The following is a 19,378-nucleotide window of genomic DNA, read 5'->3' as shown; positions in this document are numbered from 1 at the left end:
CCACGCATCTGCGACCATCTGATCTTTGACAAACCTGACAAAAACAAGCAATGGGGAAAGGACTCCCTATTTAATAAATGGTGTTGGGAAAACTGGCTAGCCATATGCAGGAAACTGAAACTGGACCCCTTCCTTACACCTTATACAAAAATTAACTCAAGATGGATTAAAGATGTAAACCTAAGACCTAAAACCATAAAAACTCTAGAAGAAAAGCTAGACAATACCATTCAGGACATAGGCATGGGCAGACTTCACAACTAAAACACCAAAAGCAATGGCAACAAAAGCCAAAATAGACAAATGGGATCTAAACTAAAGAGCTTCTGTAAAGCAAAAGAAACTATCATTAGAGTGAGCAGGCAACCTACAGAATGGGAGAAAATTTTTGCAATCTATCCATCTGACAAAGGGTTAATATCCAGACTCTACAAATAACTTAAACAAATCTACAAGAAAAAAACAAACAACCCCATCAAAAAATGGGCAAAGGATATGAACAGACACTTCTCAAAAGAAGACATTTATGTGGTTAAAAAACATATGAAGAAAAGCTCATCATCAGTGGTCATTAGAGAAATGCAAATCAAAACCACAATGAGATACCATCTCAAGCCAGTTAGAATGGCGATCATTAAAAAATCAGGAAACAACAGATGCTGGATAGGATGTGAAGAAATCAGAATGCTTTTACACTGTTGGTGGGAGTGTAAATTAGTTCAACCATTGTGGAAGACAATGTGGCGATTCCTCAAGAATCTAGAACTAGAAAAACCATTTGACCCAGCAATCCCATTAATGGGTATATACCCAAAGGATTATAAGTCATTCTACTATAAAGACACATGCACATGTATGTTTATTGTGGCACTGTTAACAACAGCAAAGACTTGGAGCCAACACAAATGCCCATCAATGATAGACTGGATAAAGAAAATGTGGCATATATACACCATTGGAATACTACGCATCCATAAGAAAGGATGAGTTCATGGCCTTTGCAGGGACATGGATGGAACTGGAAACCATCATTCTCAGCAAACTAACAGAAGAACAGAAAACCAAACACCACATGTTCTCACTCATAAGTGGGAGCCGAACAGTGAGAACACATGGACACAGGGAGGGGAACATCACATACCCAGGCCTGTCGGGGGATGGGGGCCAGGGGAGGGATAGCATTAGGAGAAATACCTAATGTAGATCACTAGTTAACGGGTGCAGCAAGCCTCCATGGCACGTGTATACCTATGTAACAAACCTGCATGTTTTGCACATGTACCCCAGAACTTAAAGTATATTAAAAGAAAATTGTAACATGAAGTTGAGAATATTTCTTAGTTTTATGTTATTACTTCATTTTTCTTTCTTTCCAGGAAGTTTATCAAAGATTTTTAAATGAGGAAATAACACAAGAGCTGTATTTTGTGCAGATCACTGTTAGTGGTGGACAGAAATCATACGTGGCAAGAGGAAATGTAAAAGTTTGGACATTTACCCAACTGAGGTCCTTGTTTATAGCAGCAGAATAAGGAGAATGGGATACCTGAATTAAAGCAGAATGTTTTTACTCTACCATTCTAATCCCATGACTATTTCCACCCAATATGCCCTACTAATATATTTTGCTCAGAAAATGAAGTCAATAATTATAGGAATATTAATAATTGAAAAAAGATTTTTTTTCTGAGCAAAATGTATTACTAGGAGATATTCTATTTTCAATTATTAATATTAATTAATAGGGATTCTATGAGGAACTATTACCAACTGTTCCTGGGATTACCTAAATCTTCCAGTCACTTCATAGTGAATATTACTGATAAAACTAAATAAAACAAACAATCATGAAAATAAGGCATGTTTAACCTGAGTAAAAATGGAAAGGAATCCAGTCAGCTGAACATACTATTGATGTGTAAAGTTTGACTTGTAAAACTGTACCTGGTACAGTTTACACTTATCAGTAAAAAATTAACATGAAAGAAAGTGTAATCAGAAAATTCTGATATAGACAAAAAATGACTGATAACCCAAATTTTTCACATAAAGTTTACATGAAAAGAATCTAGAGTATCCGTAAAATAAAAATGGAAATGAGAAATATGAATGGGTTTAACTAAGAGCTATAAAAACTGATCAAGAAACTTGTTTCAATATTACTTAAAAGTAAGCATCCAGGATAGACAAATAAAATTTAAAAATAATAAATTGGCTGAATGGAGTCTGTCTTGGAAAGTAGATAAAATGCTCAGCAGATCCAAATATCTGCCTGGCAAAATAATGACACTTTTGATTAATATTTGGCAGAGGGGTAGGTGAGACAGGGGATCACACTATAAAGAAAAGGAAGTAACCAAAGATCACATCAACATGCGAGCAAGAGTATACTCATCCCTCATGAGAGCTCTGGAATGAACAGAAAGAAGAAAAGGCTATACACTTACATTATTTAATCAGTCTACGAAACTAACAAAATACTTATTATACACTAATTGCTGTGTGTGATAGGTACTGGGTACATAATGATAAATGAAGCACATGTGATTCCTGCCCTTGACAATCTGCCTATATTCTAAAACAAAGATTGATCAACTTCAGCCCAGGGCCAAATCCAAGCTTAGAATGGTTTTGATATTTTTAAGGGGTCATTTAAAAGAAAGAAAAAACAACAAAGAAGAATATGCAACAGAAAATGTGTATGGCTCTCAAACCCTAAAATATTTACTGTCTGGTTCCTAACAGAATAAGTAGGCCAACCCTTTGGCTAGAGAAAAAATAAACTTTAAACAATAAACAGTCACATGTTGCATAACTATGGGGATACATTCTGTGACATGCGCTGTTAAGAAATTTCGTTGTGCAAACATCATAGAATGTACTTACACAAACCTAGATGGTACAGCCTGCTACACATTTTGGCTATATGATATAGCCTATTGCTCCTAGGTTAAACACACCTGTACAGCATGTTATAGTACTGAATAATGTCACTAACGGTAATACAATGGTAGGTATCTGTGTATCTGAACACATCTAAACACAGAAACGGTACAGTAAAAATATGGCAAAAAGATAAAAAATGGTATATCTATATAGGGCACTTGCCACAAATGGAGTTTGCAGGACTGGAAGTTGCTCTGGGTGAGTCACTGAGTCAGTAGTGAGTGAGTGTGAAGGCCTAGGGTGTTACTGTACACTACTGTAGACTTCATAAACACTATACCTTAGGCTACATGAAATTAATTATTTTCTCCAATAATAAATTTACCTAAGCTTACTGTAACTTTTTTACTTTATAAACTTTTAATTTTTTAAAACTTTTTGACTCCTTTGTAATAACGCTTAGCTTAAAACACATATTGTATAGCTGCATAAAAATATTTTTTCCTTATATCCTTACTCTGTAAGCTTTTTTAAAATTTTTTTAATTTTTAAACTTTTTTGTTAAAAATTTTTTTAAACATTTTAAAATGTTTTAAAACTTTTAAAAATTTGTTTAGAAAAATTTTAAAATATTTTTAAAATTTAAAATTTTTTTACTTTTTAAGCTTTTTTGTTAAAAACTAAGACACAAACACACACATTAGCCAAGGTCTACAGAGGCTCAGGGTCATCAATATCACTGGCTTCCACCTACACATCTTATCCCACTGGAAGGCCTTCAGAAGCAATGACACACATGGAGCTGCCATCTCCTATGACAACAATGACTTCCTCTGGATACCCCCTGAAGGACCTGCCTGAGGCTCTTCTTGAGGAGGTATCACTATTTGAAAAATTATGTCCACAATAGTTTGCTTGGTTTGTTTCTTTCATTCATCATAGATTTGCTTGTTGTATGCAGATAATGCAGCAAGAACATTCCTCTCTATTAATGAAAACCTTTTGGTGTTATGGTCCATGTTTTCAAACTTTTTAAGGAGCTTGTTGAGCTCCTTAAAAAGCTTCTGCTAAAGCTTCTGCTAAAACCCTTCACTGTGAATTTTCTTGGGGTTTCTTCTTTTTCTTCTCTAGCTGTTTCCCTTTCTCTCACCTGTTCTTCAGCTATGTGTTCCTGTTCCAGTTCCAACAACCCCTCATTAGTCAGTTCCTCAGGAACCACCTCTAGGTGCTCATCAATGTCATCCTTGTCCACACCATGGTTAAAGTTGCTTGCCATCCCAACCACAGCCATGTTGATTTTTGCAATCTCTTCATCCTTGGCAAATCCTTTGAAGTCACAGATGAACCTCTTGAGTGTCTTCTTTCAGATGCCATTCATACCCATATTGGTGACATCACCCTAAGCAAGGTTCTTGATGCAGTCATAGATGTAATCCTTCCAGAATTGCAGCAGTGTCTTTTCAGTTGCAGAAATAGCCTGGGTAAATGTTCTTCTCAGGTGGTAGGTCTGAAAAGCTGCGATAACTTCTTGATCCATTGGTTGGATCAGAGAGGTGGGTGTTTGGAGGCAGAAATACCACTTTGATACCGGGATAAAGATCACCAATAAAAGGAGGATGTGTGGAGCATTATCAACAATAAGCACAATCTTGAATGGTATGTTATTCTCCAAACAGTACTTCTCCATTGTGCTGGCAGAGCAATTCAGGAGGGCATCTTGGAAGAAAAGCTGGGTCATTCAAGACTTCTGATTGCTCCTGCAATACACTGGCAGTGTGTGCTTAGTGATAAGCTTGAAGGCCCTGGGGTTCTCACTGGGCCAGATCACAAAGGGCTTCCATTTGTAACCTGTAACGTTTCTCCCATGCAAGACTGTTATCCTGTCCTTAATAACTTGAAACCTGGCATTGACTTGGCCTCTTTATGGATGAAAGTCCTTTCCAGTATCTGTTTTCAGAATAGCAAGCTTTCATCTATACTGAAGATTTGCCCTGTGAAGTAATTTTCCTCACAATCAGCTTATCTAGAGTTCCAAAAATTCTTCAGCTGCTTTCACATCAGCATTTACAGACTCACCACTCACCAGCTTTCACATTATGCAATAAATAACAATTCTTGAATAAAATCACACAGAGCTAGCAGAAAATTCAACACTGTAGTTGTGTTCAATCTTATCTTTCAATATCGCAAACAAACTTTTTGTTTTGTCTGTGATTGTCATGATGCTGAGAGGTATAATATGCTTCTGTGTCTGGTCTTCAGTAGTTTCTCCATGTATGATTTAGGCCCTTTTCAAATTTTTGTTCATCTTTTTGTCTTCAATGAAGCAGATCCTTTAATGGCTTCTGTCACTTTGTTCTTATTCTTCAAGATCACAGCTATGGTGGAATGGGACATAATTACCTGACAACAACCATTGCTGATTTGCCACCTTCATAGTCCTTAATCACTTTTAATTTAGCTTCCTGGTCAATCTACTCGATGTGGCCTCTTCCTGGCAACAATAGCTGTGAATTTTGCACATGTAGGGGCCATAAAACCAAATGACACAAGATCAAATCAAACACAGAGAAAATGATGCAATCAAGAGATACAGTAAATGTGAGATGTATGAGTCTGCCACTAGCATAACAAGACACACTGTTCTAAAGTAAACTTTTTTTTCTAAGTACAAGGAGTACATTCTAACCATAAAAAGTATAGCATAATATAATAAACACATAGTTGTTTATTATCATTATCTAGTACTATGTACTGTACATAATTGTATGTGCTAGATTTTTATATGACCAGTAGCATAGTTTTGTTTATACCAGCATCACCATAAACACAAGTAATGCTTTGTGATAGGACAGAATGGCTACGATGTCACTAACAGGTATTTTTCAGTTCCATTATAATCTTAAGGGACCATTGTGATATGTGCAGTCCATTGCTGCAGTCCATGACTGTGTAAGAATCTAATGATAAAAACACGGTAAAGTGAGATAATCACGTGGGATAGGTGGCTAGAGAAGGCTTCTCTGAGAAAGGGACATTCAGGCAAAGGAATTAGCCAGATGGAGGATTAGGGGAGGAAGAGAGATGGCTGGCACTTTCTGGCAAAATGAAGGGCAATAAGGAGTCCTTAGTAAAGAATTCAGCACATCTAAGAAACTGCAAGAAGGCCAGTGTGGCTACAGTGAGTGCGGATAGTGCTGTAAAGTGAGGATGGAGAAACTGGCAGAGGCCAGATCACAGAGTACCATAGGATGTGTTCAGGCATTTGAATTCTATGTTAAATGCAATGAGAAGTCACTGAAAAATTGTAAGCATGGGAATGCCATGATCAAATGTGTCTTTAAAAAAATCCCAGCTGGGTGTGGTGGCTCACACCTACAATCTCAGCACTTTGGGAGGTCAAGGCTGGAGGGTCGCTTGAGCTCAGGAGTTCAAGACCAGCCTTGGCAAGGTGGTGAGACTCCCATCTATACAAAAGTAAAAATTTAAAAAAAATTAGCCAGGAGTGGTGGTGTGCACCTGTAGTCCCAACTACTCAGGAGGCTGAGGCAAGAGGATCCCTTGAGCCCAGGAGTTTGAGGATGTAGTGAGCTGTGATCACACCACTGCACTCCAGCCTGGGTGACAGAGCGAGACCCCTGTCTCTTAAAAAAAAAAAAAAAAAAGCTAATGTCTGAGTTAAGAATTACAGGTATCCCTTGTTACCCAAATCTATAGGAGTTCAAAGAGTAAGTGTTGCTGTATTTTCAAATTTGAGTTTTGATTGGCAAATAATTAGCATTTAGATAGCAAAAGATTTATCCAAAAGTTTATCTGAATCTACTCAATACCAGAGAATGAAAATCTGGATAACTTTTCTGATTTGGAGAACTACTGATCAATATGATGGAGTGAGCAGATGGTAAGAAGAACCCCCCCCCCTTTCATTTCACATATGTAGAAATGTTAGATAAAACAGCCTCCCATGCACATTTATTTTAAAAAATTAAAATTAAAAAACAAGGATGAAGTCTTCAGGTGCCAAAACTTAAAAAGGAAGCTAAAAGTCACAGCAGTAGCAGGAATGGTGGTAAGGGTATGCTAACTTTTGGATGAGCCTAGTTGGATTAGGATTGAACAGCCTGGGGTTAAGACTCTGGAAGAGATGGAGTTAAGGTCCTAGGCTCGTGATGGAGAGGCAGAAACAAATATTCATAAGACAAGAATAAGATATTTTGAAGGAAAAGAGAATATGAATGGATTATAAACAGATCACAAGTAAACATCAACATTTACTCCATTAATTTGAGTGCTGCATAGCTAAAGATTTATTTCTAGCGAACAATGTAACTTCCAGACTAGTACTTGCTCCACTAACATAGACACTACATAGCTAAGGTGCAAGCCTTCTTATGCAACACCAGGATGAAAATAAAGCTATGGGGTTACAGATCTGACTTCCTTCTCTTTCTAGTCAAATGCTTTCTTATTTCTATTCCAGACTAAAACTACTCCAAAGCACTTAGAATAGATGAAAAACTCTCTGAAAACTCAAGTCGAAATGTTTCCTAGACTGGAAAGATATTCAGTACCAGGACTTCAAGCATCCTGTGAAACCAGTTTCTACTTGTGCTTACATGTTATTCAGTTTTACAGGAATTGATAACATAAAGATGATGTTTCTGAATGCATGATTTTCTGTAAAGAAATAACTTTATCAGTATATAAAATTGTAGAGGGCTGATGGAAAGGAAAATGGCCAGTAACTACTTAATGGGTACACCGTTTTATTTTGGAGTGATGAAAATGCTTTGGAATGAGACAGAGGTGGTGGCTGCCCAACACTGTGAATGTACTAAACGCTCCTGTGATTTCTTTGCTCTAAATATCAATTTTATTTTATGTGAATTTCACCTCAATTAAAAAAAATTGTTGGAAGACAAAGGCATGGTGTTTATATGAACATAACTCAGTTAACTATTCTGCCTCACACAAAAATTCAGCATTCCATGCTGCTAGCCACCTAAAAAATTTATGCAACTCGTCACAAAAGGGACCAGCAAGAGACCAAGCACAGAACAACAGAAATTCAACATATCTAGCAAAACAGATCAATTACACACTAATGCTACTACCTTTACATATAAAGCCATATTGCAAACATGATTCTTCCTGGAATATGGAATGTGGGGTGAAAAAATCTAATACTTACTCTTTAACAACTTTTCTCATTCCACAATCCCAAATATCTAATTCTATGACAACTTCTGGTTTGAGATAGAAACATGTAAAACTAAGGTGCCACAGGAGTATGCTACAGAAAAAAAAGGTGAATGAATGTCTTACCTCTGAATTCAAGTCCCCGCAGCTGAAAAGTGACCAGACCATTGCCTATCTCTATAAGGTGTACTAATGCATTGAGATAGTCAGAGGCAAGGATGAAACAGTCCCCTGTACTGTAGTTTCCCCACCGTCCTAGTAGCAAATCACCACAGAGGCTGTGTTGTAGGGATCTAGTTAAATGCTCATAAAAGATGGAATTCAGATTGTTGTCATCTGATCCTATAAAAAGGGATTTAAAAAAAAGTTAAATTTAACCTTAAGTCCTCTTGACAAACAAGATTGTTAAAAATATTAAAAACTTCTAGTATGGGGTTATATTTAATTTGACAAGGAAAATAACATTCATACCCTTACAGTTTCTATATAAAAGTAAAACAGGAAAATGGAAAAGGTTTCTGAATTTAGATTTAGAAGTCATATAACCTCCTGGAATCTATGGTTCTCATTCACAAAATGTGAGAATTTGATTTGAAGCAATCTAAGGACTTTTTGACCTCTTCAACAGTTCGTAATTATTCAATAAAATATGCTTTATAATTAAAACCATGCAAGAGAAATGAGGAAAATAAAAGAATTCAGAAGAAGAACAAAAAGACTATTTAGTAAAGGAAGTAGATAAAATAATACAAGATTTGAACAAATAAGACAATCAAAAAGAAGTTGGTTAGTCAATATTAGCCATATTGAGATGGCTAATATTAAGCAGAGATAAACTGTATATAGCAACAGAGAACCTTAAAAAAAGACATTAAGATAGGCTGGGCGTGGTGGCTCATGCCTGGAATCTCAGCACTTTGGGAGGCTGAGGTGGGCAGATCACTTCAGGCCAGGAGACTAACCTGGGCCAACATGGCGAAACCCTGTCACTACTAAAAATACAAAAATTAGCTAGGCATCATGGTGCACGCCTGTAATCCCAGCTACATGGGAGGCTGAGAAGGCAGAATTGCTTGAACTTGGGAGGTGGAGGTTGCAGTGAGCGGTGACTGTGCCACTGCACTCCAGCCTGGGTGACAGAGAGAGACTCTGTCTCCAAAAAAAAAAGAAAAAGAAAGAAAAACATTAAAATAAACATCACTTAATAAATTACATGACCATCTCTAGAAGTAACTCATGCAAAGCAATAATCTGTAAATGCATGCCCCAAGCATAGTATTGGAGAATGGTAAAATATTCAGAGCTTAATAATTATTTTAAACCCAGTCTAATTGAATAAAATAATGAAAGGGAAACTCCAAATTCTAATGTCAACAAAATGGCTGTATCAACTGTATGTCAGCACAACACAAAAATGTATATACTGATTCAGGGCATGGCCTTTGGTTATGCAGGATGGCATCATCAGCCTGAGAAATCTAGCCCTTTACAAGCACATACCAGAGCTGAAATGCTTATTTTCTCTACCAGAACATGATGATGATGGTCATTAGTATCAAATAACTAGTTCTCCTTAGTCCAATTTTATCACTGAGAATTAATCAGATTTGAGGGAATTTATAAGTCAAATGGATACAAATATTCCAGTGTATTTGGGAGTAATATTTATTTTAGTAAATTAATACACTGAGGTTCTGGATGATATGCTAATCTCTGATTCTCTGTGACAGATTACTATTGGGTGGGCCAATAAAATGATGTTTCCCAAATGACAAAACTAAGAACCAGACTTTAGATAATGGTAACACCAGCAAGGTGTCACCCACTGAAGCTCTATCCTGACTGGCTATATGCTCCCACTTGATGACATCTCTGTAAACAATAAACTGAATCAAATTAAATTAATATTGACCAAAACATTGAGGGAAGGGTGGAAGGAAACATACTAATAAAACATGTCTCAGTCTGACTGCAGACCCTTCAAACATCTGACCAGTTTTATTTTAACCGTTTTTCTACATTTTAACCTATGTAAGAACAATCTTTGAATGGAATTTTTCATTCTTATAAGCATTCTTAAGGTGCATTTTATAAAAAGATGGGCATATAAACTGTAGATACTGTAATTTATATATATTTTGCTAAAGTAAAACAAATCATATTTAGTTTTTAAAAGTGAATATTTGGGATTCATAGAGGATTCCCAACAAGTTAGGAGTGAATATAAACATATATATATAAAACAAATCCTTAGTCTTGCCTCCTTAGTCACAAATAGAGCTATTACCTGGATTTCTATCAAGCTGGGAAGCCAATCTGGTATTTGAATGATCCACTCGTTTTGTGCTGAAGAAAATAAAAATAAAACATTTTTAGTAACTTTCTTTACATTAAAAAATATTTAACAATTTAGACTGAGGAAGAAACTATAGGAAATGTATAAAATAAAGGTTATCACTTTATGAAAATCTCAGGAAAAAATCTGTGATTAGTATAATGATAAAATGCCTTGTTAGCACATTTTTGGAAATTAAAAAAAAATTCTTCCCCCTTCACCACACATGAACATAGCAGATTTTTTTTTATTGTACAGTGTATGGAAAGACATCTAGGCATGCACTGTGAGAAAAAAGCTGACCAGGATGAAAAAAATGTATACTGTATATGGTTCTTAAAAATTCAAAGAGGTTAGAACATTCTTTGCCAAAGGAAGGTGTATCTATTAATGCTCAGTGATGCAATGTTCTTTGGAACAGTAGTTCCCAAAATGTGGTCCACAGAACCTAAGGCTCTTTCAGGCAGTTTTCCAGATCAAAACTATTTTCAAAGTAACATTGAGCTGTTATTTGCTTTTTACACTGTGTTGACAACTGCACTGGTGGTACTAAAGCAATGGTGGGTAAGACTGTGGTGCCTGGGCATTAATCAAGGCAGCAGCACCAAACTGTTCTACCCTTCGCTGCCACACTTGCACAATAAAGCAAACAAAAAGTCCAAGTTTCACAAAAAAATGTCCCTAATGAAGCAATAAAAAGTATTAACCTTAATAAATCTCAACTCACAGTAAAGGCCTTTTTAATACTCTGTATGGCAAAATGAGAAAATACGTATGAAGCACTTCTGCTGCCTTCTGAAGTACAACGGCTGTCATGAGGGAAAGTATCTGTGCAACTGCTTGAACTCCGAGCTGAACTAGCTGCGTTTTTTTCTTGGAACACCATTTTTACTTAACACTGATGGAAAAATTATGAGATTATTTAGATGTGGTCATTTAACAGATATTTCCCAAAAATAAAGAAAGTGAGCCTGTTATTTCAAGGAAAACAACCGGCAATACTTGTTGACAGTAATAAAAATCCAAATTTTCAAGCAAAAATTAAAATTTGGGAAACTCCTATCTACCACCATAAGCTTGACAACTTCCCAATAATTAAAATTTCTTTCCGATTGGTGGTGATGCCAATGAACATATTTTTAAAATCACTACATAATAAAATGTATCAACATTTAGAAAATCTACATTACTCAGTGAAGCAGTATTTTCCAAATGACCAACACAAAATGTTAAAAAATTATGCATGGGTAAAAGATCCATTCAGGATATAAGACAGATGAGTGGATTTTGATGTAATATAGTCCCACAAGTTCACAGATATGGTTTTAGATTCCATATTGCAAGTAGCTTTTAAGAAGCTCCCATTTCTTGGGTTTCAGTGAAAGATCAAAGAAAAATATCCATGATTGTCTTAAAAGGCTATTAGAATACTTCTTTTTTGCCTGGGCAAGGTGGCTCATGCCTGTAATCCCAGCACTTTGAGAGGCCAAGGGAGGTGAATCACTTCAGATCAGGAGTTCGAGACCAGCCTGGCCAACATGGTGAGTGAAGGTGAATTTTTTTTTTCAGCTACTTCAATCAAAACAATATACTGCAGCTGACTGAATGTACAGGTAGATACAAGAATCCAGCTGTCTTTTAATAACCCAGACATTAAGAGATTTGCAAAACTATATAACAATGCCACTCTTCTCACTAATTTTTTGGGGGAGTGGAAATATAGTTATTCTTAACTTTAAAATGTTATTTATGCTAATATACAATAGATACGACATTGTTATTTTTAAATTAGTTAATAAGTAAACATTTGAAGTTTTTGAGTTTTTCTTTCCACTCTAGTAAATATTAGTAGATAAAATCCATATTTTTAAAACTCTGGTGTTTCCAATAATTTTTAAGACCATAAGGCCGGGCACAGTGGCTCACGCCTGTAATCCCAGCACTTTGGGAGGCCGAAGCGGGTGGATCACCTGAGCTCAGAAGTTCAAGACCAGCCTGGTCAACATGGTGAAACCCCATCTCTACTAAAAATACAAAAAATAGCCAGGTGTGCTGGTGGGCGCCTGTAATCCCAGCTACTCGGGAGGCTGAGGCAGGAGAATTGCTTGAACCTGGGAGGCGGAGGTTGCAGTGAGTCAAGATGGCGCCATTGCACTCCGGGAGGCGGAGGTTGCAGTGAGTCGAGATTGTGTCATTGCACTCCAGCCTGGATGACAAGGGCAAAACTCTGTCTCAAAAAAAGAAAAAGAAAAGAAAAGAAAAAAAAGGAGTATAAAGGGGTTCTAAATCCAAAAAGTTAAGAACTGCAGCCACTGAACATTACTTTGGGCTAATTGGTCCAGAGGAATAATAATAAATAACACCAAAATTCACCAAAATGGGAAATATCATGTGTGGTTTTAGATAAAGGACCAGAGTAAAAGTTTCAAACCTACAAACTAGCCCACTGTTTAAAAGGTGAGATTACAATTTTCACCTATTAAATATGCCAATTTGTGAAAGTATAGAGAGAAGGGCAGTCATGGAGATGGTCAGTAGAATTATAAATTAGTACAAGCTCTTTCTAAACCAATGTGTTTATATTAAAAGCCTTAAAAATGTTTATGCTCCATAACTCATAACTCCTAAAAGCATTCCCTTTTTAGGAACGCTTTCTGAAACAAAATGAAATTTGGAGAGATTACATACAAGGACAGTTACTAAGCTTTAGATTAAGTAGCTAGCCCAAGGAACTAAGCCTAAATGGAGAAAATACTTCATGCACAAAGATGGTCATTACAAACTTATCTTCTCAAAACAGCAGAAATAACCTATAAAAATTTAGCTTTAGAAATAGCCAGGTATTTCTAAGAAAACTATAACTCATTATGACTGTTATAACGATATTATATAGCATAAAGTTGCAGAGTATTATTAATGTGAAATAATTCTAATATTACTGAAAGAAAAAATATAAACATGAACATATTCAATCAGAACAATGTTTAAAAATATCTTTTAAGTAGGAAAAAATGGCTGAGCACAGTGGCTCACGCCTGTGATCCTAACACTTTGGGAGGCTGAGGCGGGTGGGTCACTTGAGCTCAAGAGTTTGAGAGCAGTATAGGCAACACAGTCAAACTCCATCTCTACAAAAAAATACCAAAATTAACCGACGTGGTGGCTCAAGCCTGTAGTCCTCGCTATTCAGGAGGCTGAGGCAGGAGGATCACTTGAGCCCCCCAGGAGGTGGAGGTTGCAGTGAGCAGAGACGCAACACTGCACTCCAGCCTGGGCAACAGAATGAGACCCTGTATAAAAAAAAAAAAAGGAAAGAAAGAAAAATAAAAAGTAATTTCCTCTGGCCTCTTCTTTTATATACTTTTCAAATTTTAAGACTATTTATTAAGTTTTAGCAAAAATAAATATTTCAACACAATAAATTATGAACCATAAATTCTAATAATAATGCTGTCAATAGTTTTTCCCAGTAGGAAAGATAAAAATTGTTTTTCAAGTGTTTTACTTTACTCACTTATAGTCTCTCTCCCAGAATTTCACAGGTCGGACATATGAAGTGATGAATATTGCACTTCCCAGAAAGGGGTTCAGTGGAGTAGAGAAGAAGGCCGAGACAGCAGCCTGAATAAACAGCATGGCTGAATCTATGGGAAAACTAGTTAAGGACACTGACATTCATCTGAGCACAGATGCCAAACAAACCCTCGCAAAAACCTAGCAGACACACTTAGATTACCTCAATTAGAGAACTGAGGTTCACCAGAAGAATACAAAAGAAGGTATCACTGGGCAGTCATTAAGGGGTCACCAACAGAAAGACATACAGAAAGTACAACCTGGTATGCTGCTTTCAAAGGAGCCAAATCAGTATTTGCTAATATGTATTTGGTAAAATTCATATATTAATCTTGGGAAGAGATGTTAGAGTTCAATTTTCCACAAGGGTAAAACTAAAACTTGCAGATACCATAAGTCTGTCTTTCCATATCAATGTGGTTACTAACCCTTACTATTATTTAGAAAATACTTCTAAGAAATCGAGGGAGTAGACAATTTTTTACAGAAGTTTAATTCTATCAATTTCATAATCACATTATGAAAAAATGTTTTGTACCTTCATTTATTAAAAAATAATGCTAAACATTTCTTGTATGTATTAAAGATTCCTGGACTTTAATATTCACATATGCAAATGTAAGATTTTAAATCAGCATTACTTTCTTACAAAACCTGTATAGTTTTCTTATGTTCAGATGATCTGTGGGCCACAGATGTTAATACAAGTTAAACAATCAACAATATAGGTGTGGATATAAAAGGTTATGATTTTTTTTTTTTTTTTTTTTTTGAGACAGAGTTTCGCTCTCGTTGCCCAGGCTGGAGTGCAATGGCGCAATCTCGGCTCACTGCAACCTCTACCTCCTGGATTCAAGAGATTCTCCTGCCTCAGCCTCCCGGGTAGCTGGGATTACAGGCATGTGCCACCACACCCGGCTCATTTAGTATTTTCAGTGGAGATGGGGTTTATCCATGTTGGTCAGGCTGGTCTCAAACTACCAATCTCAGGTGATCCGCCCGCCTTGGCCTCCCAGAGTGCTGGGATTACAGGCGTGAGCCACTGCACCCGGCCAAGATTATGAATTTTTGATAATTCATTACACAGTAAACTTATACCGTGAAAGGTCATGCCTATAAACCAACATTCTTATCGAGGATATGACTGTCCATTCTTATTAAACTTTAATTAGAAGGATACGAGGCACTGCAAAAGGCTGAGCAAAAGCATGGAAAGCAGAACCCCATGTGATCTGCCACGGGGCAATATAGGTATACACAAACTGCAATTTATAAAGTAGTTCCCAAAGCTGCAGGAGGAAAAGAATGGCTGTCAGTAAAAAAAAAAAAAACTTATCAGATATTTGAATTAGAAAATAAAAACCCTGTAAAATGTATTAGGAGAAGTTCTCCTAATAGGGAAATGGCATTGAAATTATTTGCCATTTGCATAACAGGAAAAGATATATCAACTGCCTAAACACTGCATTTATTTCTGAGTAAAGATACTTTATAAGTAAAGATAGGTAGCTATATATGGATTTATGTTTCATCTGTTTAAAAAAAATTATATGCCTTCTACTGGCCATATTATGCTACTACAAGCAAAACAAAGTAAGGTAGAAAGCAGCCAAATAACTGTTCTTGAAAAAAACATTGGGAGATATACCTAATGCTAGATGATGAGTTAGTGGGTGCAGCGCACCAGCATGGCACATGTATACATATGTAACTAACCTGCACATTGTGCACATGTACCCTAAAATAATAATAATAAATAAATAAAAAGTATAATAATAATAAATTAAAAAAAGAAAAAAATCAAGATGTCTGCAAAGCTTAAGTAATACATATATTTATTTTATTCTAAGACACATTTTCCCCAAATTTTAGTGCTTTGGAAACTATGTTTTAAATGTAATGTCAAAAGGAATGTGAAAAACCACAGTTGTAATACAGTTGTCACTGCCTGTTTCCATAGAAATTTAGTTGTGTATACCAGGCATCTGTTCATAACCTTAATTGTTGTCAGTGGAAACAGGATACACATTTTAATTTCATTTAAGGTTGAATATGCTACAGTTGAACAGTTCTTCAATGCTGAAACAGAGTTGCTGTACTTGTCCAAGATTGCCTCTGCATGATTAAGCAACACTCACCTCATCCTTTAAAATACTTTAACTGATTTACAAATGAACTTAACTTCCAATTTAAAAAAGAAATCACAACTCCAACCAATTAAAAAATGTAGATGAACTGCAGTATTTTTGCCATGACTCAAAATTATTTTTGCCATGACTGAAAATTATGCAATCCTCGGCACTAATATAATCAGGATCATGGTAAGTAAAAGCAGCATGTATATCATCACGATGCCATTATAATGACTTAAAAGCAATGACTCAGAAAGCTCTTCAGATTCTAACTGTGAAACAAACTGTATTCCAATTTTGACTATAATATTAAAGAAAAGAACAATATGTAACAATATGTAAAGGATGGTAGGCAAAGGGATTTTTGTATACATTTAATTTTTCTTAAAAGGTTATTAAATCCATGATGTACCTTACAATGATATCTTAATGTAAAAAATGTATCTGAAGAAACCCCTTGAATATTACTGATTATCATTGTTAAATTCTATCTACTGACCAATTTAAATACAAACTCAAGGGGAAAGCTTTCTCTGTTTTGTTCATTGGTGTAGCCTAAGCATCTAGAACAGTTCTAAAACAGTTTTTTGTTTTAAAAAATATATTTAACAAATAAAAAGTATTAAGAAAATCCAAACTAATGCAGAGTTAAGTGTAGCAACTACATTTCAAAGATTATTTACTTTATATTGTACTGCAACTTTCACTTTTTTCCAACAAGTATAAGATGAAATACAATTTTCAATCTAAATATTTGAGTTTGTGGGAAACCACATGCTTCTTTATACAATTCTCTGATTAATTTTCTGGCTTCCTCCTTTGGTTAATAACCATACTCACTAGAAGAGGAAATAAATGATAAAAATACAAATTAGTGACTGAACAGATATAATATTGAAATATTTTAGAAGCTATTTATCACAATACTGAAATTGACTATCAATTTGTTCAAATTAACAGCTTTCCATTTTTACTGTTCCCCATCCTAGATCAGACTACTATCACATCTGAATTACTGTCATTATTGCTTAAGCTGTTCTCCGTACCTTTAGGTTCTCTCTTCCCCAAATGAAGCCAAATGTGGCTGACCAGGCTAACTTCCCTAAAATTGGAATTTCATTGTGTTTTGTAGCTGTTCATTTGCTTCAGCTCTCTGTTACCTATCAAATGGGATAATATATGTCAAAGTCCTTTGTATGTGGTCAGTGTTAACATGAAATTGAATCACTATTTCACTGACAAATAATCTGACTGTACAGCCTATTTCACTGAGAAAGGCAGTGTGATTCAGCAAAAAGATTCTTGGGTTAGGAGGCAGAGGACCAAGGTTTTACCATCTTATTTGTAAAAGGCCTAGAACATCTATCTTATGGGTGGATAATGAATTTTAGCAGAAGCCTATAAAGTTCAGAGTATTCTGCAAATATCACATCAAGCTAATTTCTGACTGCTCCCACCTAGCCTCAGTCTCCTCAGCCTCTACCTGCTTCATTGGGCTATGCCAGAGCCCAATTCAATTATTACCACTTCTGTTTCTAAAATTATTCAAAACTATATACCTTTTGAGAGATTCTATATATTTTAAAATATACTTATTAATGTTTCTCTAATTGTTTTATATAACTTAATCTTATCTTCTTAGCTATAGCAAGAAATATATCTTTTATAAATCACAGTGACTATCTTTGTTTAGGGACTCTAATGTGCTCCTAAATAACTGGTTGAAGAGAGTTATTACTTAAACAATAATAAATCACATGAAATATAAGAAAAATTCTGACTAGCATATAACTCAGGGAGATAGTTTTTATAGATAAGGATATTCCTTTCAGTGATAAATTACCTTGCTGAAGAGTATGGACATAAAGAAGAGATCCAACAGCATGGTCTCTGAAAAAGCTTCATAGTCAAATTTGAAAAACAGCACAGTAAAGATGACTGTAACATACTGATATGTAGGGCTGCTAAAGGAGGATCGTAGCAACTTCAAACCAGCAACGGTGATCATTAAAGCACCTAATCTGTGGCACAAAGAAAACACAAATCAACTCATGACTGAAAACATTAGAAGAGACAGTAACTTAAAATAAAATTCACCATTTACTTTACTAAGCTTATAATATATACATTAAATGTAAGCTTCCAAAAATGATGTATAGAGCTAGGTAAATCACATCCTGAAAGTATCTGACTATTCCCTTTTAATCCTATTAATTATGATTCTTATCCTTTATATGAAGGACTATGTTTTAAAAATAATAGTATTGTAATTCTGACATCTGATTCTCTAGTTTCTCAATATTTCTATTACTTTAACACCAACTGCATTTAGCAAATGAAAAACATATTAATGCTTGACTCAACAATAGGTACCTACTCTATTGGGCAGGCTCATCGGATGACTATGGAGGCAACTGACCATCTATATGGTGTAAGTTACATAGTGCATCAAAATAGCCACATAATATTAAAAATTAACCTTATTTTAAAATGTCCTCTCATAAAATATCAATTGACAATGAGATGTCTGGAGTAGAGAATATGCCAACAGCAGAAACAAATGTTTAAAAAAGGTAAGTCAAGGACAAAATGTCACCTAAATTTTTAATCTCACAGTGCCTTGCATGAAGGAAACAATTATTTAATATTTGATCAACAACTTAAGACATTGTTTATAACAGCCCCCAGTAGTCAGACAATATTAGAAGACTACTATACTTACTCTGTATTCAGTTTCTTTGGACTAGCAATTGTCTCTGCACTGCTGCTCAGTTCATTGAGAACAATCAATGGATAGATTATATTCTTCTCCACAAAAAGAAGCCACACATGAAGTTTCTCAAACCACATCATAGTGGCTGCATCTAACAAGGCAGTATAAATCAAGACTACATGTCATCAAATGTATAGTTTGTCAATGTGATGAGAAAGAAAAATTTTACAACTCAAATTTAGTACCAAACTACAAATAAAATGTTTTTAAAAAGCCAGTACTTTAATCAACTGTCAACTTCTATGAGCTCTGAGATACTTACAAATTTGCAACTTAGACATGATTTAACATTTAGATGAGTTTCCAACTTTAATTCTTGAAACCTCAGTTTTTAACCATAACTTTTCTCATTTATGCTTATAACTTATCGAAAAAAGATTACTGAAGATCATTAGATTGCTCTTTCCACCCAAAATAAATAAAAATATGGTATGATTTGAATTCACATACTTAAGAGCAATTTTCATTGCCAAAAAT

General features: G+C 35.4%; 1 protein-coding gene across 10 annotated transcripts in view; it reads right to left on the bottom strand.

The window, feature by feature from the left end:
- Nucleotides 1–19,378, bottom strand: part of PCNX1 (pecanex 1) — a 209,014-nt gene that overhangs the window by 49,795 nt on the left and 139,841 nt on the right. For all 10 annotated transcript variants that reach the window (XR_010109817.1, XM_034937738.3, XM_034937744.3 and 7 more), the window contains 6 exons: nt 18,851–18,992; nt 17,972–18,149; nt 15,177–15,285; nt 13,935–14,064; nt 10,373–10,431; nt 8,212–8,427 (listed from right to left, as the gene is read on the bottom strand). Coding sequence is in view for 9 of the 10 variants with exons in the window: in XM_034937738.3 (XP_034793629.1) it covers nt 8,212–8,427; nt 10,373–10,431; nt 13,935–14,064; nt 15,177–15,285; nt 17,972–18,149; nt 18,851–18,992 (834 nt within the window). In the remaining variant the exon portion in view is untranslated. The remainder of the gene's footprint in view (nt 1–8,211; nt 8,428–10,372; nt 10,432–13,934; nt 14,065–15,176; nt 15,286–17,971; nt 18,150–18,850; nt 18,993–19,378) is intronic.

This window comes from Pan paniscus, chromosome 15 (assembly GCF_029289425.2).
Source record: "Pan paniscus chromosome 15, NHGRI_mPanPan1-v2.0_pri, whole genome shotgun sequence".
Classification (NCBI taxonomy): domain Eukaryota; kingdom Metazoa; phylum Chordata; class Mammalia; order Primates; family Hominidae; genus Pan; species Pan paniscus.
This window is presented reverse-complemented; position numbering and strand designations above follow the sequence as displayed.